Source organism: Spea bombifrons, chromosome 6, assembly GCF_027358695.1.
Source record: "Spea bombifrons isolate aSpeBom1 chromosome 6, aSpeBom1.2.pri, whole genome shotgun sequence".
Taxonomy (NCBI): Eukaryota; Metazoa; Chordata; class Amphibia; order Anura; family Pelobatidae; genus Spea; species Spea bombifrons.
The window spans coordinates 5,359,221-5,375,502 of NC_071092.1; the positions used below are offsets into that span (position 1 = coordinate 5,359,221).

The following is a 16,282-nucleotide window of genomic DNA, read 5'->3' on the forward strand; positions in this document are numbered from 1 at the left end:
GCATATCACGCCGGGCTTAGTATTTATCCATCTGTTCCCGAGTTATGTCCCTCTGCTTCCTCTCATAGCACTTAAATTGTCTGCAATGAGTAACAGATCAGCTCACGGCGGTTTTTGGATGGAATTCCTTCCCTTCTGGGATTCCCCTCCTTATAATGATTGCGAGCGGATTGAAATTAGATAATGAAGCAGGGGTAAGGGTGAATGAATGAACTATGTGTGAATTCTTTCCAGGATTCTTTGGGCACCTGAAAGTTTAACGGGAAATATTTGATCGGGGGATACATTCAACGTCAGCAATCTCATCAATCATTAATTTAACTTTGGGAACGAATTAAAAGACTTGGAAGATATGGAGTAAGTCTAAGGAGGATGAACAAAAAGGTGGGAAGATTGGAAAAGATGGAGGAAGCAGGGAATGGTATAGGGGGAGATGCAATAAAACTTAGGAAGACTGGCAGGTATGGCTAAATGACAGATCTAAAAAGGGCTGCGGGTGGAGAAACATCCAAAAATAGAATCTGCCGGCAGATCGGCCCCATTCGGCCCCCGTCTAGTCTGCCCGTTTCTCCTGCTGTAAAGATGCAAACCTTAATCAGTCGCTGGTCTCGTCTTAGATTCAGGAGCCTTATGTCTATCCCATGTATGTTTAATACCCTCGCTGTATTAGCCTCTACCACTTCTGCTGGGAGGCTGTTTCACTTATCTAGCACTGTCTCAGTAAAGTAAAAGTTCCTTATATTTAGCCTCTAGTTTTAGATTATGTTCTCTTCTTGTAACATTTCTCGTACTTTGAAATAAAGTTACCAACCACCGAATGAAGAAACCACCCGCTTAGGTCTTCCCAACTCAACGCCAGAATTTCACTGATGATCAATGTAGCGGTTTGTCCTGAAAACCATAAACGTTTCTACACGGTATAAAGATTATGATGATTTCGGAGAGATGCACTGCAGGGTAACGGATGCGCATGGTGAATTAGGCAGAAGGGCAGGGAGGAGAGACTCGCGACACAGATGGGGGGCAGGGAGGGATTTAAAAACAGAATCAGGATTACAGATAAACACGATGAAAAAGGAGACATGTTAACCTCATTCCTGCCAGACGAATCCACAATACAGATGGTCCAGGAATTCCCCGAGATTCGTAAACAGAAAATACCGGAGCGTTTCTCATGAAATATAAAAATGTGGACGACGATTTCTCTTTATTAACCTACAATTTGCTACTCGTGCCTAACGCCTGCCTAACCAACAACCGGACATGTTTCTGATGTGGCCTACTTATCATTCTAATCCCAAAGACATCTCCCTCGTGTCTCTCTGTCCTCTTCTTTTCTTTGTGTAGCAAAAACAAGTCTCTAGCACATCAGGTTGAGAGGAACACCCCAAAGTATAAATATTACTGGGCGTCCTAGATGTCCTTAGATCAATGAAGTTAATCTGGAGGACATTCTTGGTAGGACAGAGGAGTTATGAAGATGCACCATGAGTGGGACCAACTGAGTGAAGGACCGAACTCTTCACATGACCACACGTGTCTCTCTACTGCAAAATCTAGGTGTTGACTCCATTGGGTGGCCTTGATTTGGTTGGGTTTGTCAGCCGTGGATGAGACGTCACAAGCACAATGGTAGCCCCATTGAGTAGAGCTGGAATCCCTCACGGAATGAGCGATATCAGGTTAATGTGATTAAGAAGAACCTTTAAGTAGACAAAGCTCTTTCAAGGCAGGGAGGGCTCAGTAACATTCCCTCTTGTTATATGTCTTTTCCACTAGAAGGACTATAGGATCTTTATGGACATTTCATTCCTCTTGGGTAGCACAAGACAAATGTACTAACACTGAGAGAACTGCGCACAAACTATATATATAAATACTGTATTATAGTAACATTTTCAGTGTTCTAATGCTTTGATTGACATTAGCAGTAAAATATAACCAAACCCCTGCCTGCTATGTGTATTCAATAAAATGGAAATCCACAGTCGGTTCACCATGCTTTGCCGGTACCTCTCGACCTTGTTAATAGCCGCTATAAATCATCTGCTAATCTGACGATGTATTAGTGACAATACCCACGGAACAGGGCTGCTCTCATGATATAACCGGCAACAAATTATTATGGATTTATCCATTCAATGGGTGGCCTATCTGTTCCAAGAGGTGCGAATGAACAATCTTTACCCCGCCACCCTCGGGATACCGATAATCGAGGAAAGCATGAGCTGGTCAAGAGGTTCAAAGTACTCTGTAAAAGTAATCTCGGCAGAAGAGAATTTATTAGGTTACAATCGTTGGTTACTCGTCACTCATGATGGGATGACTTGGCTTGGGTTGCCGGATGGGGGGCGCCGGGCCGAATGCTTTGTAAATATAACAACGGTCAATGTTTGGAGCAAACATCAGAGATAATCCCATGAGCAAATAGACATCAGTGTAGGAAAATCGCTTAATATTGAATTTGTAGGTAAAGCTCGGCGTTATTCCGTCCATACAATGACTTTTGCAGATACACATACATGTCAAGTTATCTCGTACATGTATGTAAAACACACGCATTGCTTCTGTCTAAGAAATATCGGATAAAATTTTATATTATTTGTTTTTAAGATTTTTTATGTCCCTTACAAATAATAGAATTTGGTATTTATATGTTTTCTGTCATGTTTAACATGTGTATTGTGTAGGTAGTTTTATATATTTGATTTGGGTGTTGGATTTTGTTGGAATTTGATAAACACTTAAACAATTTGATAAATACTTTTTTTGTGTCCTTTTTAATGGAAATAAAAAATGTGGACTTCGATTGGTTAATGGAGTTTGGATGGAAGTCCAACCAAAACGATAAATTCTGCAATTTCCTAATGAATGGAGGAAGGGTAGAAAGGGAGAGAAATATCCTCTTCTCCTACATAATCCGTCCAGGATTCTACATGATAAATCACATAAAATAGGACCCATATGTCCTGCCCCCCCCATGGGTCTGTAACGATGACCTGCTTCCACCGCTGTCTTAGCTTTGTCTGCTTTTAATCTACGGCACATTGAGATTAGGGGCAAGTGATGGGTGAAATTAAACCAGGACTTCCCAGAATGCTTCAAATTAGAAACAAGTCTAAGAACCGTGCGGGGGAACTTTCTGTGCCAGGGTTACAATCGTACAAAAAAGACACTTAAAACAACATTACCTTTAAATTGAACCAATCATCATAATATCATAATATCTATTTATACATATATATTATATATATATATATATATATATATATATATAAATATATATATATATATATATATGTGTGTGTGTGTATATATAATATATATATATAAATATATATATAATATATATGTATAAATATATATATATATATATATATATATATATATATATATATATAAACAATATTTGTAACTTCTAGTAACTGACATTTATTCAGAGCTTCTTGGGACAGATAAAGAAAACTGACCTCCTTGATAAAATCTTTAAAGAAAGTCGGCCAGAAACGTTTGTATTTTCAACAAAGGAGACGTTTATTCAGGTTAATTGATACTTTGTTTTTAGGTGAACGTTAATTGTTCCAAATTGGTTTCTAAACATTGATTTATAGAAATATAAAGATTTTTGTCATTTATAAATAGGATCCTAAGTAGTATTAAAAGGAGTATTAATAAGAATCCGTATGTATTGTAAGAGGATACACAGAAAGACACCCAAGGTTACCGAAGCCTCTTTAAGGTTTGTAGTTTTAACAAAGTTAACTCATTAAATAAGTAATTCTTTATGTGAGATAATCCCCCAAAAAAAGACTTCAAGAGATAAACCAAAAATGACTTTTCTAATTGCACCGTGGACATTAATGACTATAGCTAATTGCATTCATTATCTTTTCATTTTTAACTTGCCGAACCCGCGGGCAATCACTAAGATCCGTCGCTTCTCATCTAGCGCAGCTTCTTGTGATGCTTGTAGCGTGGTGCCCTTGAGTTCAGTCGTACTCCCAGATATTGTGAGGGGGGGGGGATGTCTAAGTTCGGTTTATACTTTAGTTGCGCTTTCTTCTAACGATGCGGTGCTTAATAACCAGTTCTGATGGTGATATTGGTGTGAGAGCCTAACGATACCCTTTGGTAAACCAGGAACCCATGAGAAACCTAGCAGAATCCGGTGAATTTTATTCCATTCCAAAAGTCAACAACGTTCAAACCTCGCAAGACTTTTCCTGGTGCTTGATAAAGATTTAGCAATGTTGGGATTTTGCTGGTTTTCTGTTTTTTTTTTCATTTTCTTCTGAACCATCTCTCCAAACTGTCTACCAGTCTCTATATCTCGACGAACGTCCCAGAAGTAATGTCCCTTATGGCTCTGGCGGTTAGATCACTCTGTCCATTGGCCTACTGCGTGCTACAAAAATGGTTTAACCTTTTTGAACTGTGTGCTTTTGTTTTCTATTTAACGACAATCTTGTGTTTCGTACAGTTTGGGAGGACAGAGGTCATCGACAACACGCTGAACCCGGACTTCGTGCGCAAGTTTGTTCTGGATTATTTCTTTGAAGAGAAGCAGAACCTGAGGTTTGATGTGTGAGTATTTCAATTTCTGTCAGAGGAATAACTATCAGGAGACATGAAGTTCCTTTTTATCTCACTTACTGTACACTTCTCTTCTTACCATCTCAGTAAGTTCACTTTAGCCCCTTTCTCCATCCATCCATCCATTCATGCATTCTTCGCTTACTGTATTTCTCCTTCCTTCCTTTTCTTCCTTCCTTACTTCCTGTTTGTATTATTTCTTTCCTCTTTCTTACGATCGTTCTTTCCTTTCTTCCTTGCATCCCATTGTTCCTTTCCCCATCCCATTCTTTCTTCCCTCTTTTAAGTCCTTCCTTCCCTCCTATGCTCTTTTCCTCCACTCTTTCTTTCTCGACAGCTGAACTTGGAGAATTGTGAGTAATTTCCATTAACAGACCTTTTTTCAGTTTGGTTTCATACACGGTCGATGGCAGCCTACCTGCCTTAGCGGGTAACTTAACAACTATTAAATCAGTCTCTCAATATTGGCACACTTATCATCAAAGACCAGCAATATTATTATTATTTATTATTATTTATTGTTTTATATAGCGCCATCAAATTCTGTAGCGCTGTACAATGGGTAGACAGATCATAACAAGTAGTATGTAACATAACAAATTGACTAACAGAGACAACAGGTGAGGAGGGCCCTGATCAAAGGAGCTTACAGTCTAGAGGGATTTAGGGTGTATTACACAATATAACCTGTGTCCATAGCATTCATGGTGAGAGCTCAACGATTCAATGCCTTCATGCTTGCCACCTACATCCTTTATCGTCACTATGTATATATATCTTACATGGGTCAGGGCCAAATGGGTCACAGTCATGGTATTTGGGTTAATAAACTATTTACAGCATGAGAGAAAAATAATAATAAATAAGAGTAGTAAAACCTGCCCCCCATAATTTTTCTAGTTGTGGGTCAATTTGTCAATTTACATCTGAGGTCCAAACTTCTTCAGACACCTTTCCTACAATTTATGTTGCCGTGACGATAGGTGAGCCTCTCAAAATTTTGGCCAAATGAGAACACATTTGATTTAGAGGAGGTAGTTAGAGTTTTGACAGGCGGGTGGAAGTTGCTGCGCTGAGGCGACGCTGGCACTTTAAGGCCATAGGACACCTGATGATGTAAAAAGGGAAAAAGGAACTGAGGGGTTTGAATCCCCAACAGGGACTGACTTTCCTAAACAGGGACAGTTGGGATGTATGCAGTTACTTTGCTGCAAGTAATCAGAACATACTCAAGGATCAGTTCCAGACCTCAGCCCCTTGCAAGAGGAATATTCATTTACTATCCCTTTAAAGGTCTGTGGCTATAGAGAGGACACTAGAAAGTGGGACATTCCGAAGGCAAAGTCACTGAAAGATGCTTGTCGCTATGGCAACAGCTGCAGTGGTCCTGCTGAGAATATGTCTTTTACCCCTTCAGAGCCAGAGGGATGAATCTTTCCAGTGATACGTAGGAATACATACCTGCGGCTCTGCTGCCGATGCGAATGAATGAGGCATCTGCCTGGAGAACTTTAACACTCTGACTCATTCCAAATCCACTATCAGTCAATGGATCTCTGAGTCATGGAGAATTCATTTTACAAGAATAGACGGAGAAAAAATATTTTTTTTTATGCAGGACAATGTTGTACAGACTACAATATCCATCGTCTGTATCTTTAAAACCTTTAAAAAAAATCATGTGTTTTTTTTACAGATATTCAACAGAAATGCGCATCTAAAAATAAAATCCATCCCTTTCTTATCATCCTGGAAACGCAAGTATTTTGCGCTCTCATTGTAGGAAGGTGACTCATTTTACCGTTCTTGTAGAAACTCAGATTATTTTTTTGAAATGAGCTGTAATTGGGGGTTGTATATTTCGGGCTGAGATATAGAATCAGAATTTGGTGGAGTAGAGTATGAGATCCCATACCTTCCACAGTCTACTACATTATATTCAAGAACCTTCCGTCACTGTATTACTCTCTACCACCTCTGCTGGATAGCTATCCTACCTGTCCACCACCCTGTAAATGAAGAAATACCCTAGGCCTGACGCAGCATCTACTCTGCTGAGTGAGGGGATATGACATCATATCCTGCCGCTCAGCCTCTTAAGGACGTGCGATGCGGAGACAGCATACTATGGCGGACTTGCAGGATAGGGACAGACATTCGTAGTGTTACTGAGTTAGTTACTGGGATCTCTCCAATGGCAACATAAGCAATGCAATGGGGAACCTAAAAGGGCAATTGGCCCTGACTTATGCCCCCCATCCAGACCTGCCTCCCTAGGTCCGAATACCTACAAACCGGTCCAATATATCTCTACATTCCAGACAACTTGGGGTTTCTGTGGCAATTCTGGCTCAAAGCGGGACATTTTTGCTATCACCAGGGACGTCCCCTGTCAATTTTACCCCTTCGCACTAAATTTTTTTCGTTCACCTAAAAGTGTACTAAGCAGGCAGGCTGAGTGGTAATTAACGGGCACTTTATTCATAAACCGGATGGGGGAAGGTGAGTCGATGCTTTATGCAGCTCAGCAAGCCAGCAAGAGACAACACATAAATATTTAGCAGTGTCTGGGATGCTGTCGTCAAACCCTGAAGAAGTGTCACCAGCCTATGAGTGACAGATCGAGACAATGCTCCCGGTAGCTCTTCTCTTCTGGAAATGGGCCAAAAGGTCATATTTTCTGTTGCATTTCATTGAATGGACATACCCTTGGGACTTGAAGAACCATCAAGTGTCATTCATTCATTCGCTAAAGCTTATTGGAATAGTTTCTCGCTACATGGTGCGGATCGGAAGGCGCACGGCCATCTGTTATAATGTCTCCACGGGGCAGGTGTTATTCAAGAAGAACCAAGTGCGTGAATCAGTTGGGTTCCAAAATCTGTATACATTGTATCCAGAAATGTCATTCATGGAAGTTTGAGTTTCTTATAAATGTTGCTGTTACAGCAGCCTGCCAAGACATAGACATATTTAAATGTGTCAAAAGTACTCATTCTACAGAAAGAAAGTATTCCTATAGTCTGTGAACCTTCTCTGCTACTAATTCTTATTAGAAACATTCAGGAAAACAACTTTTTAATTGTTATTTTTTTTTCTACACAGTATTTTCTGATATCTATGGAAAAAAATAGATGTTTTTGAAAGAATTCTGATGGGTGGTTGATTGTTTTGTGCATTTTTTGTATTTTTGCTCATTATTAAATCTCCTATGAAATTCGTCTCCCACTGTTGTGGTACAAAGTGTTCCTCATGTAACCTCATGATTAAGTCCTTTTTAAAGATGTTTGATTCAGAATAAAGAGGTTTATATTAACCCCTTAAGGACAATGGGCGGTCCCTAAACCCATTGAAAACAATGCATTTTGAGCCCGTACATGTACGGGCTTTGTCATTAAGGGGTTAATATTTGTTGTCTTCTGTAGCACCATCATATTCCGCATGTAGCCCATATCTGATTTGGTTCTGACCCGTCTTATCCTTGACCTTGTATTGGCCTTCTTCTTATCCTTGCTTGTTATTTGACCCTGATTTGGGCTCTCGTCTTGGCTCTGGTTCTCGTGTCACCTATTTCCAGTCGTGTGGTCCTTGTTCTCGTCTGGTCTCTGCATTTGGGTTCCTTTACAGAACATCATTTCAGAAGCAGATCAATACTGCCAGGAGGCCGGAAGATCATGGTGAGTCACCTAGGCTTATACCCCAGAGGATTTGCCCCTGGGGCAGCACACAGGCTCATCTCTGGTCTCCATCTATCCATCCTCAATCTGACGATCCTTTGACTTAAAATCTATCCCTCATCGATCAGAAGATCAACTCAAAAAGCTCATTATCATCAACAGTTGCACAAGGGGTTAAACCTCTGTCTCCTCCTCCCAATTTGTTGAAAGAACATAAAAAATCCAGTGATCAAGATATTCCGGAGTGAAATCTCACCATCATAATTGCTATCACATGGGATAACGAACACAGATTCTGTTGAAATATAAAAGTTAATCTTCCCGCAGAGATCTTCACTTGATTCCTCATTACATGGACATGAATTTCAATGTAGGTCCTCAACGTCTCTTCCCAGGCCTTTTGTTTGAAATACATTCAAAATTCCATGTTCTATTATAATTTCGATACTTTTTTTTCCAGTAATAATGTCAAAATCAGCTCTACCTATTGGAAAAGCCCTTTCTAATCGCCCCCGCCGCCCAACGGTTTGGAATTATAAGCAAAGTGAGGTCTCTGCTCTCATTCCTCCTGGCGCTCATTACCTGAGCCTGCGATCTGATAAACCGATACGGACCCCAGCTTTCTTACCAGGATGGTCCCAGAAAGAGACAGGGGTGATTTGGTAAAGATAATACCTTTATTGGCTAACCGAAGTATAATAGATTGCAAGCTTTCAGGACTATCTATGGAATATGATGGCGCTATATAAAAAAATAAACTAAATAATACTACTAATCTAGGTCTCTTGTAAATTGAGTTGAACTTGGAAAAATCAACTATTTTTTTTTAAATAAAAACCTCATTATTACATTCGATTAAATGCCAGCAAAACAGTTATCTTCTCATGAAAAAATACTATTTATTTGGGTAATAGGAAAAATAAATAATAGGTAACAAGAAAAATGTTAATCCATTGTTCATAGTTCTTAATTTTGGCTACACTTTAGATTCTCTGTAATTTAATGTTTTTGGCTGTATCGGCATAGATTTTAGATTTTATTAACGGCAACTGGCCTTAACCCCTTAATGACCAATGACGTGCCAGGAATGTCACAGGGGTAATACAGCTGGATTAAATGTATCAATTGCCCATAGGAATTATTTGTATTCTAAAAATAATTTATTTTGTTTGTTTTGGGAATTTTGCCAGTGAGTTTGCCTGAATTCTTGGATAAGATAAATCTGCAATTAGGATCTCCTTTTGAGACAAAATATGAATGTATAAAAAATGCTGGTGACAATTTATAAATGAAAAACAAAATTTAAAAATGACAAATGTCTGTTTATCAAATATATACGTTATGGTTACACATTTGAGGACAAAGTTCCAGAACTTGTATTTTGTTTCTATCTAGGTTCAACGTAGATTCTCGAAGCTGCAATATATCCAAACACGTGAGTAGTTTTTCATTCTAAGCTTTTACTTGGCCGTTTGTCCACTCGCATCCACTAAAATGCAAAGTAGCAAGAAAGCATAGAGGGGCAAAAGAAAGGATCCAGGCTGGAGAATAATTTGAGGATGTTGCATTCTAGATACCCCTTGTGGCCATTTGAGGAATTGCAAGTAAAAAATCTGGTTGGTCATATTCACTAAATCAGAGTAGGACACTCCTGTCGTAGTCAACAAAAATATTGAGCTGCATGCTTGCAAAGCACTGACTTATTTTGTCCTTTTCTCTGTTTTGCATCATTGATGTTGGATCCACAGAAGGTATTTATTTATATAATTTTACTATTCTTTTTTATCTGAATTTTTTTTTATAAATAAACACAATAATCACAGGTTTATCTCAGCATCTACCAGGCTTTGCAATGTAAAACCTATCCCCATCTTTTCTATGATCAATTAGTAGACGTCAATGAGTTGGGTTTTCTTTATAAAAAAAACATAATACCGATTAAATATTTTATAAGAGGTTAGTAAAAAAAAAACAAAAAAAACAGTCTACCATCAATAGAATAGAATAATTGCCATCACAAAAAAGTAGCAAAGGGTTAAAACATTTTTTAAAAAAGGCGATCAATTAGCAAGGTGCATGCTGGGATCACATTTTTTAATTAAGGTTTTAAGCACAAGAAATATGTAATATTAATTTAAATATCTTAATAATTAAAGGAACCCATTTAAAATAATTCACACATTTTTTTTTTTATTTACTTGTTTTTTTTATTTTTTTTTATTTTTTTGTAAGCGTGTTGATTAAAATACCTGATTATATAAAGATTTAATGTTCAGGTGCACACAGCTGATTAGCGTGTTCTGCAATCCTTCATCTCTCTCTGGAGTTTCCAGGGACATCTCTACCGAGTAGGTGGGTGTTCTTGGCACTGCATCCAGAGACATAGCCAGAGATGAGCAGCGGAGAGAGGGCTATTCCACATTGATTCGAGGCTATATTTAGTTCCATCGCTGGAGTGTAGGATGTCCGGATCTTACTTCTCTATAATAATGAATTATTAGCGGCACGTCTGTAGAAAAAAATCCCTGGGTAATAAAAAACACGATGAACTGTAAACTGTGTATGAAATTACACCGGTATTGGAGTCAGCAAAGGGTTTCCTGGCTGCGTTATAAGTGCAGAAAAATAGGCATTGTTTTTTGCCTTTATATACGGAAATGTAGCTTTTAAATAACGACCAAAGTCAGTTGGGAGAAATGCTATTTTTTTTCATTAATTTGGGAAAGAGATTTCAGGAAGAAGAGACTGGGATTTATGTTTTAATTTTTTTGTGATTTAGATTTTTGAAGCTTGCAATAATTTATGGGGTTATGTAAGCGAACGCAGCCCAGGAACCCTCTGGGTTTTACTCGGAGTCTCTGGGTGAAACATTGTTTCTTCGGTTCTCTGGGTCACCGTACTCCGTCTACGGTTTGTGGGAGTGGTCTTTAGGCATGCCACGCCCTATTCCCCTCCCACATCCATGACTTAAGCTACACTATGTGGACAAAAGTATTGGGACACCAGACCATTACACCAACTGGGGCATTGATGACATCACATAAGTAGTTGGTCCCCCCTTTTGCAGCCATAACGGCTTCCACTCTTCTGGGAAGGATTTCCACAAGATTTTGGGGAGTTTCTGTGGGAATTTTTGCCCATTCATCCACTGGAACATTTGTGAGGTCAGACGCTGATGTTGGATGAAACGCCCAGGTCGGAATCTCCATTCCAGGTCATCCCAAAGGTGTTCGATGGGGTTGAGGTCAGGGTTCTTCCACCCCAAACTCGACCAACCGTGTCTTTGTTGATCTTGCTTTGTGCACTGGGGGGAAGTCATGCTGGAATATAAAAGGGTCTTCCTCAAACTGTTCCCATGAAGCTGGAAGCAGAGCGTTGGCCATGATGCTGAAGGGGTTAAAGTAAATACATCACTGGGAGAATGTCGAACGATCTACTTTTTCCCTTCGAATTTGGACAATTCACGAGAATTCTAGTTAAATCAAATTGAAATTACCTCTTTAATTATAGACATATCCTACAAGGAATTTAACCCTTTAATCTCTGATCCCGTAACAAATAATTTCCACTGGAAAATGAAGTTTTTAGCTTTATAAAGTCAAGCATCCTCCGTCACATCTTAATAAATATTTCAGAACGAATGTCTGTTTAATTTCCCCACTGAGGCAAAACGCTGACATTTGTATAAACGCTCCCCATTTTCATTCGTCTGAAGCCATTTAATAAACTGCTTTCCCCCGAGGGGCTTAATCCTAATTTGAAAATAAAAATCATGACTATTCATGAAGCCAGCAGGATAAACTCCCACCAGCTCAAGAACACCCGTTTATTCTATCGGTGGGCTTCCCGACACGACAAACACGTTCTTCATAATAGAGGGGAGGAAAAAAAAAAAAAAATCCACTCAATTCAGAGAAAAATCAAGATTTTTGAAACATCACAGCCGGAGCGATTTTTTGTCTGCGTTAGCGTGTAATTTTAGGGTTTCTATTTATGGTTTGTCTACCGTGGCAGAATTTGTTAACTTAATTGTTCTCAGCTGATTGCCTGGGTATTTAAATAAGGGAATTGTCTTCTTCTTCTGCTTTTTGTAAAAACATGTCTTTCAAAATTAGTGACAGCTGGTTGTCTAAAACATAAAGGGAATTTTTGTTAACCTCAAGACACAAAACTAAGTTCTGCTAAATAGAATTGAATTTAAATTCATTAATATTTTATTTTTTCCCCCAAACTTTCCAATTATCTCTGATTTATTTGGTGTCCCAGTAGGCAGGTCTGGATTACGTTTTATGTCTAAGTGCAAGTATTTCCATGACAGGGACTTCTAAGTATGTTACCAATTATTTCGGGATGCGTGTGGGCGGTCCTGCTGATGTCAGTGGGCGGTTCCGCTGATGTCAGAAGGCGGTCCCGCTGATGTCGGCGAAACCCGGAGAGTTCCCAGTTATGTTTCTGGCTTATGAAATCCAAGAACCCTAATTTATAGGTAACTGATGGTGTAAAAACACGTTGGCCTATTCTTCATGGGGTTAGTACCCACCAGTGTGTCCAAAGCCAAGGGGCCAAACATATTTTATCTAATATTCTTGATATTGGTTTTTTTAGGACTTTTTGGGACAGGCGTTCTGTACCCTCGGAGAAGTTATTGGATCTCAAAGAAGTCGCCTTGAGAAGCCACTCTCGTGAGTTTTAAAATTTCCTGACTATTATTTGGAATGTCATTTGAAAGATGTTTGTCCAATGGGATGGCGCTTTCAGTTCTTCTTGTGTTTTCATTGGCTGATACAGAACTCTAAATAAACGTTTACCTAGAGCTCAGGCAGATTGTATTGCTGCTGATTGGTCGGAAACAGCATACATTGACCTGGACTCACGGACCTGTTTCTGCCTTATCCAATAGGATTTTGAATCAAGAATAGGACGGTTAGGTAGAAGGGATGAACTTTTTCAACCTTATGAACTAGGAACTATGTAACTGTGTATTAGTAAATAATTAGTTTTTAATATTTAAATACTGTGTATTTATCAAAACATCAGTAGCATTGTTACATTGAAGTATGACGTCGCATTCCGCGATATCATTGCTGCGTTCTAAAATTGGAATTTCAAATGGTAACTCATATTTATCTTGGGCAACTAGGCCACCCCGGTGTGCCAGCGCTCAATGGGGCAGTTATTAGAGAAATGACTGATCTCCCCAAGGAGCCACCAGCACCACCTGGGTCAGGTCTAGGACAGCGCCCACCGAGCTCCTACAAGAATAAACCTCTTATATTTATACAGAAGAAAGGGGCAGTTTTCAGGACTGGAGTGGGGTAAACCAAGGAGAAAGAGCCCTTGCACCCACCTTCCCACTCATCCCCTGCGCCCACCTTCCCACTCATCCCCTGTACCGAACGAAGAAGCCTCGGAGGTTTTAAAAGATAATACTATAATTGGCCGAGCCATTTAAAATCCCATTGTAATGTACCAGCTTCCCATAAACACCGTGTTAATAAAAACCTATTTCTGGCGGAGAAGGAAAAAATCTCTCTCCTGTGTTACTATGGACACGGAAAGCTATTGTCCCCGTGCACTTGTGATCATCGCTGTGCGCAGAACTGCATTGTGTATCAGATCGTAAAAGTAATTTTGTATCCCTCCTGTCTCTCTATTCCATCAGCTCTTTTTATTAACACTTTTAGAACCCCTTGAACGCTCCAAATCCCGAAGTAAAGAACTAACGAATCATTTTATTATTCTGACTATTTGCGTGTGAAACCACCTCCGCCTGGTAACCCAACCACACCAGTGTTTAACCCAGCAAGCTTCGGAGAGCTGCTATTCCAGAACATCCGGTGTTTGTTATGATGTCATACTTTCTGTTTCTTGCATTCCATAGTGATGAAGGGAGATGTGGAGGGGCAACTGGGGCACTGCCTTGGGTCAAGCCTAGGGGAGACCCTAAGTTAAATACACTTCTTGCTACACCCCCAACTCACCATGGAGGGCTTTTAGGTCATGGCTGTAGCATCTGTACATAGCGGCATTTAGGATATTGCCCCAGGGCTACCGTTTTGTGCTGACAAGCAATAAAAAAATAAAGATTGATATTTTTTCATAATAAATCAACATTTGAATCGAATGTTCGTTCTTTAGGCAGACAAGGACAGATGGCTTGCAGAAGCCCGTCCCGGTAGTCTGGGGTAACAAATTCGAGGTACCCATTGTGTGGGCATCTGTTGCTTTCCTTTGACGCCCTCCCTGTTGAAACCCCATGGTTCCCAGCCTAGTCTGGAAGCTGATGCAAGTCTTATTCCCCCCCAGGTGACTTGCTGATTCCAATTAGTGAATAATTAAAAAGTAGACTTTCAAGTGTTTCACGCTTGTATCATTGGCAACGTTAATTTCAGCTGCTAAGTGATTCCAGCAAGCTGGAGGTGACTCTGATTTTAAAGAGAAATCGGCCCAGTTGCGTGAAATTCAGGTTTTCTGCATACGAAAGAAAAAGGATGAAGCAATTAAATAAAAATGAAATACTTTTTTTTTTGCGGTTGCATCGTCAACATTTGTCAATATCTGGGTTCAGAAGATCATGAATGCAATTTGGAGCCAATTAAAAAGCGGTGAAAAAATGTCAATACTATATGGAAAATTTGTAATGTTAATATTATGAGCTCATTAGGTGGCTTCAGTTAATAATCAATAAACATAGTAATTATTTTCATAAAAGAAACACGGCTTTGCCCTTCTGGGCCTACTGGGGGCCGACCCTGTCTCTAGGCAGCCACTCACTCACCCCTATTTACGCCTCCTACGTGGAGCAGGAGAGGCAAATCTCTAAGGAGCTCAACTGGGGCACTTCCCGATATGGACATGACATCACAACAGCACCAGAAACATGTGATGTCATAGCCTACAGATTACACCACCACTACTACGCACTAGAATATCATATCATTTCCTTCCTGGATCCGAGGAGGAAAGGGGTGGGGCCTAGAGAAGGCGGGGCCACACACACCATGCGTTACCCTGCAGCATCGAGCTCTAGGTTACCCAGTACAGACGCTGGGCCGTTTGGAGCTCATTTACAAGCGTTTAGGCCGCGTGTGTCTTAGACGTACACAGTTAAAACGCAATGCTGCCTGTACACGGTGTAATGCCGGGGCAGTCCCAAAAAACGAGACTGTCCCAGGAAATTCGGGACTGTTGGCACGTATTCAATAGATGTGTAGTTGGCCCTGAACCAAACCAGAAGCGTTGTCCTAGCCGATGTATAATATATGTTATAATAATAATATCCCTCGGCTGTCACTCACTTTCATTAAAAAGCTTTGGAGACCGAGCGCTAAATAAATCTCTGTTCTCTACTTCTCTACGAGACAGAAATAGTACATTTCCCCCCCCCCCCAAAGCTTTTATCTATACCTCAAATCCCACAATAAGAATAATACCGATTTTTTGGTATTTCTCTTTTTCCGCCTCTCAATGTAAATCACAAAAGTTTATCTCCACCTCCCCTTTAATTCCAAGTTCCAGGATCCCTTAGAAATGGATACATCAATAGTAACATCCGTCCATTGTGTTCTCCCTGCACTAACGGGGGGATTTAATTAGGTGCGGGGAGGGGGGTTAATTCAGCTCCAAACGCCTTGGTGTTGTCAGGTAAGAGCTGGCGTATTTTTACTCGTCCCACGCATTCCGCTCGCCTGCTGTTAAGTTGCGTTGAGTCTATATTTACATGCCTGGGCGTGCGTCTCATGGGCATTAGTCTATTTGAATTTGTTTCTTCCCCGTCCTAATTTTTTCCCCTTGCAGCCTGAATTGTGTCTTAAAATCCACGGCGCAGCGAGGGAATAGTAAATAATTCATGTCAGACCCGGGCGTATGATACATCGCTAACGGAACACTCAGTAATATTAAAGGTGCTGTTCCACCTACCATGGCGGGACGGGGGGGGGGTAGGTAGGTCATGACACCAAATGTTGTAATAATCTCAATAGACTCGCGCACATGGAATAAAAAAAACATTT

At 40.1% G+C, this 16,282-nt stretch overlaps 1 protein-coding gene across 1 annotated transcript in view; it reads left to right on the forward strand.

The window, feature by feature from the left end:
* The window catches only part of CPNE9 (copine family member 9), a 66,694-nt gene that overhangs the window by 16,555 nt on the left and 33,857 nt on the right, over positions 1 to 16,282 (forward strand). Inside the window, exons 4-7 of the mRNA XM_053469517.1 lie at positions 4,481 to 4,584; positions 9,666 to 9,705; positions 10,019 to 10,021; positions 12,876 to 12,952. Coding sequence (XP_053325492.1) covers positions 4,481 to 4,584; positions 9,666 to 9,705; positions 10,019 to 10,021; positions 12,876 to 12,952 — 224 coding nt within the window. The remainder of the gene's footprint in view (positions 1 to 4,480; positions 4,585 to 9,665; positions 9,706 to 10,018; positions 10,022 to 12,875; positions 12,953 to 16,282) is intronic.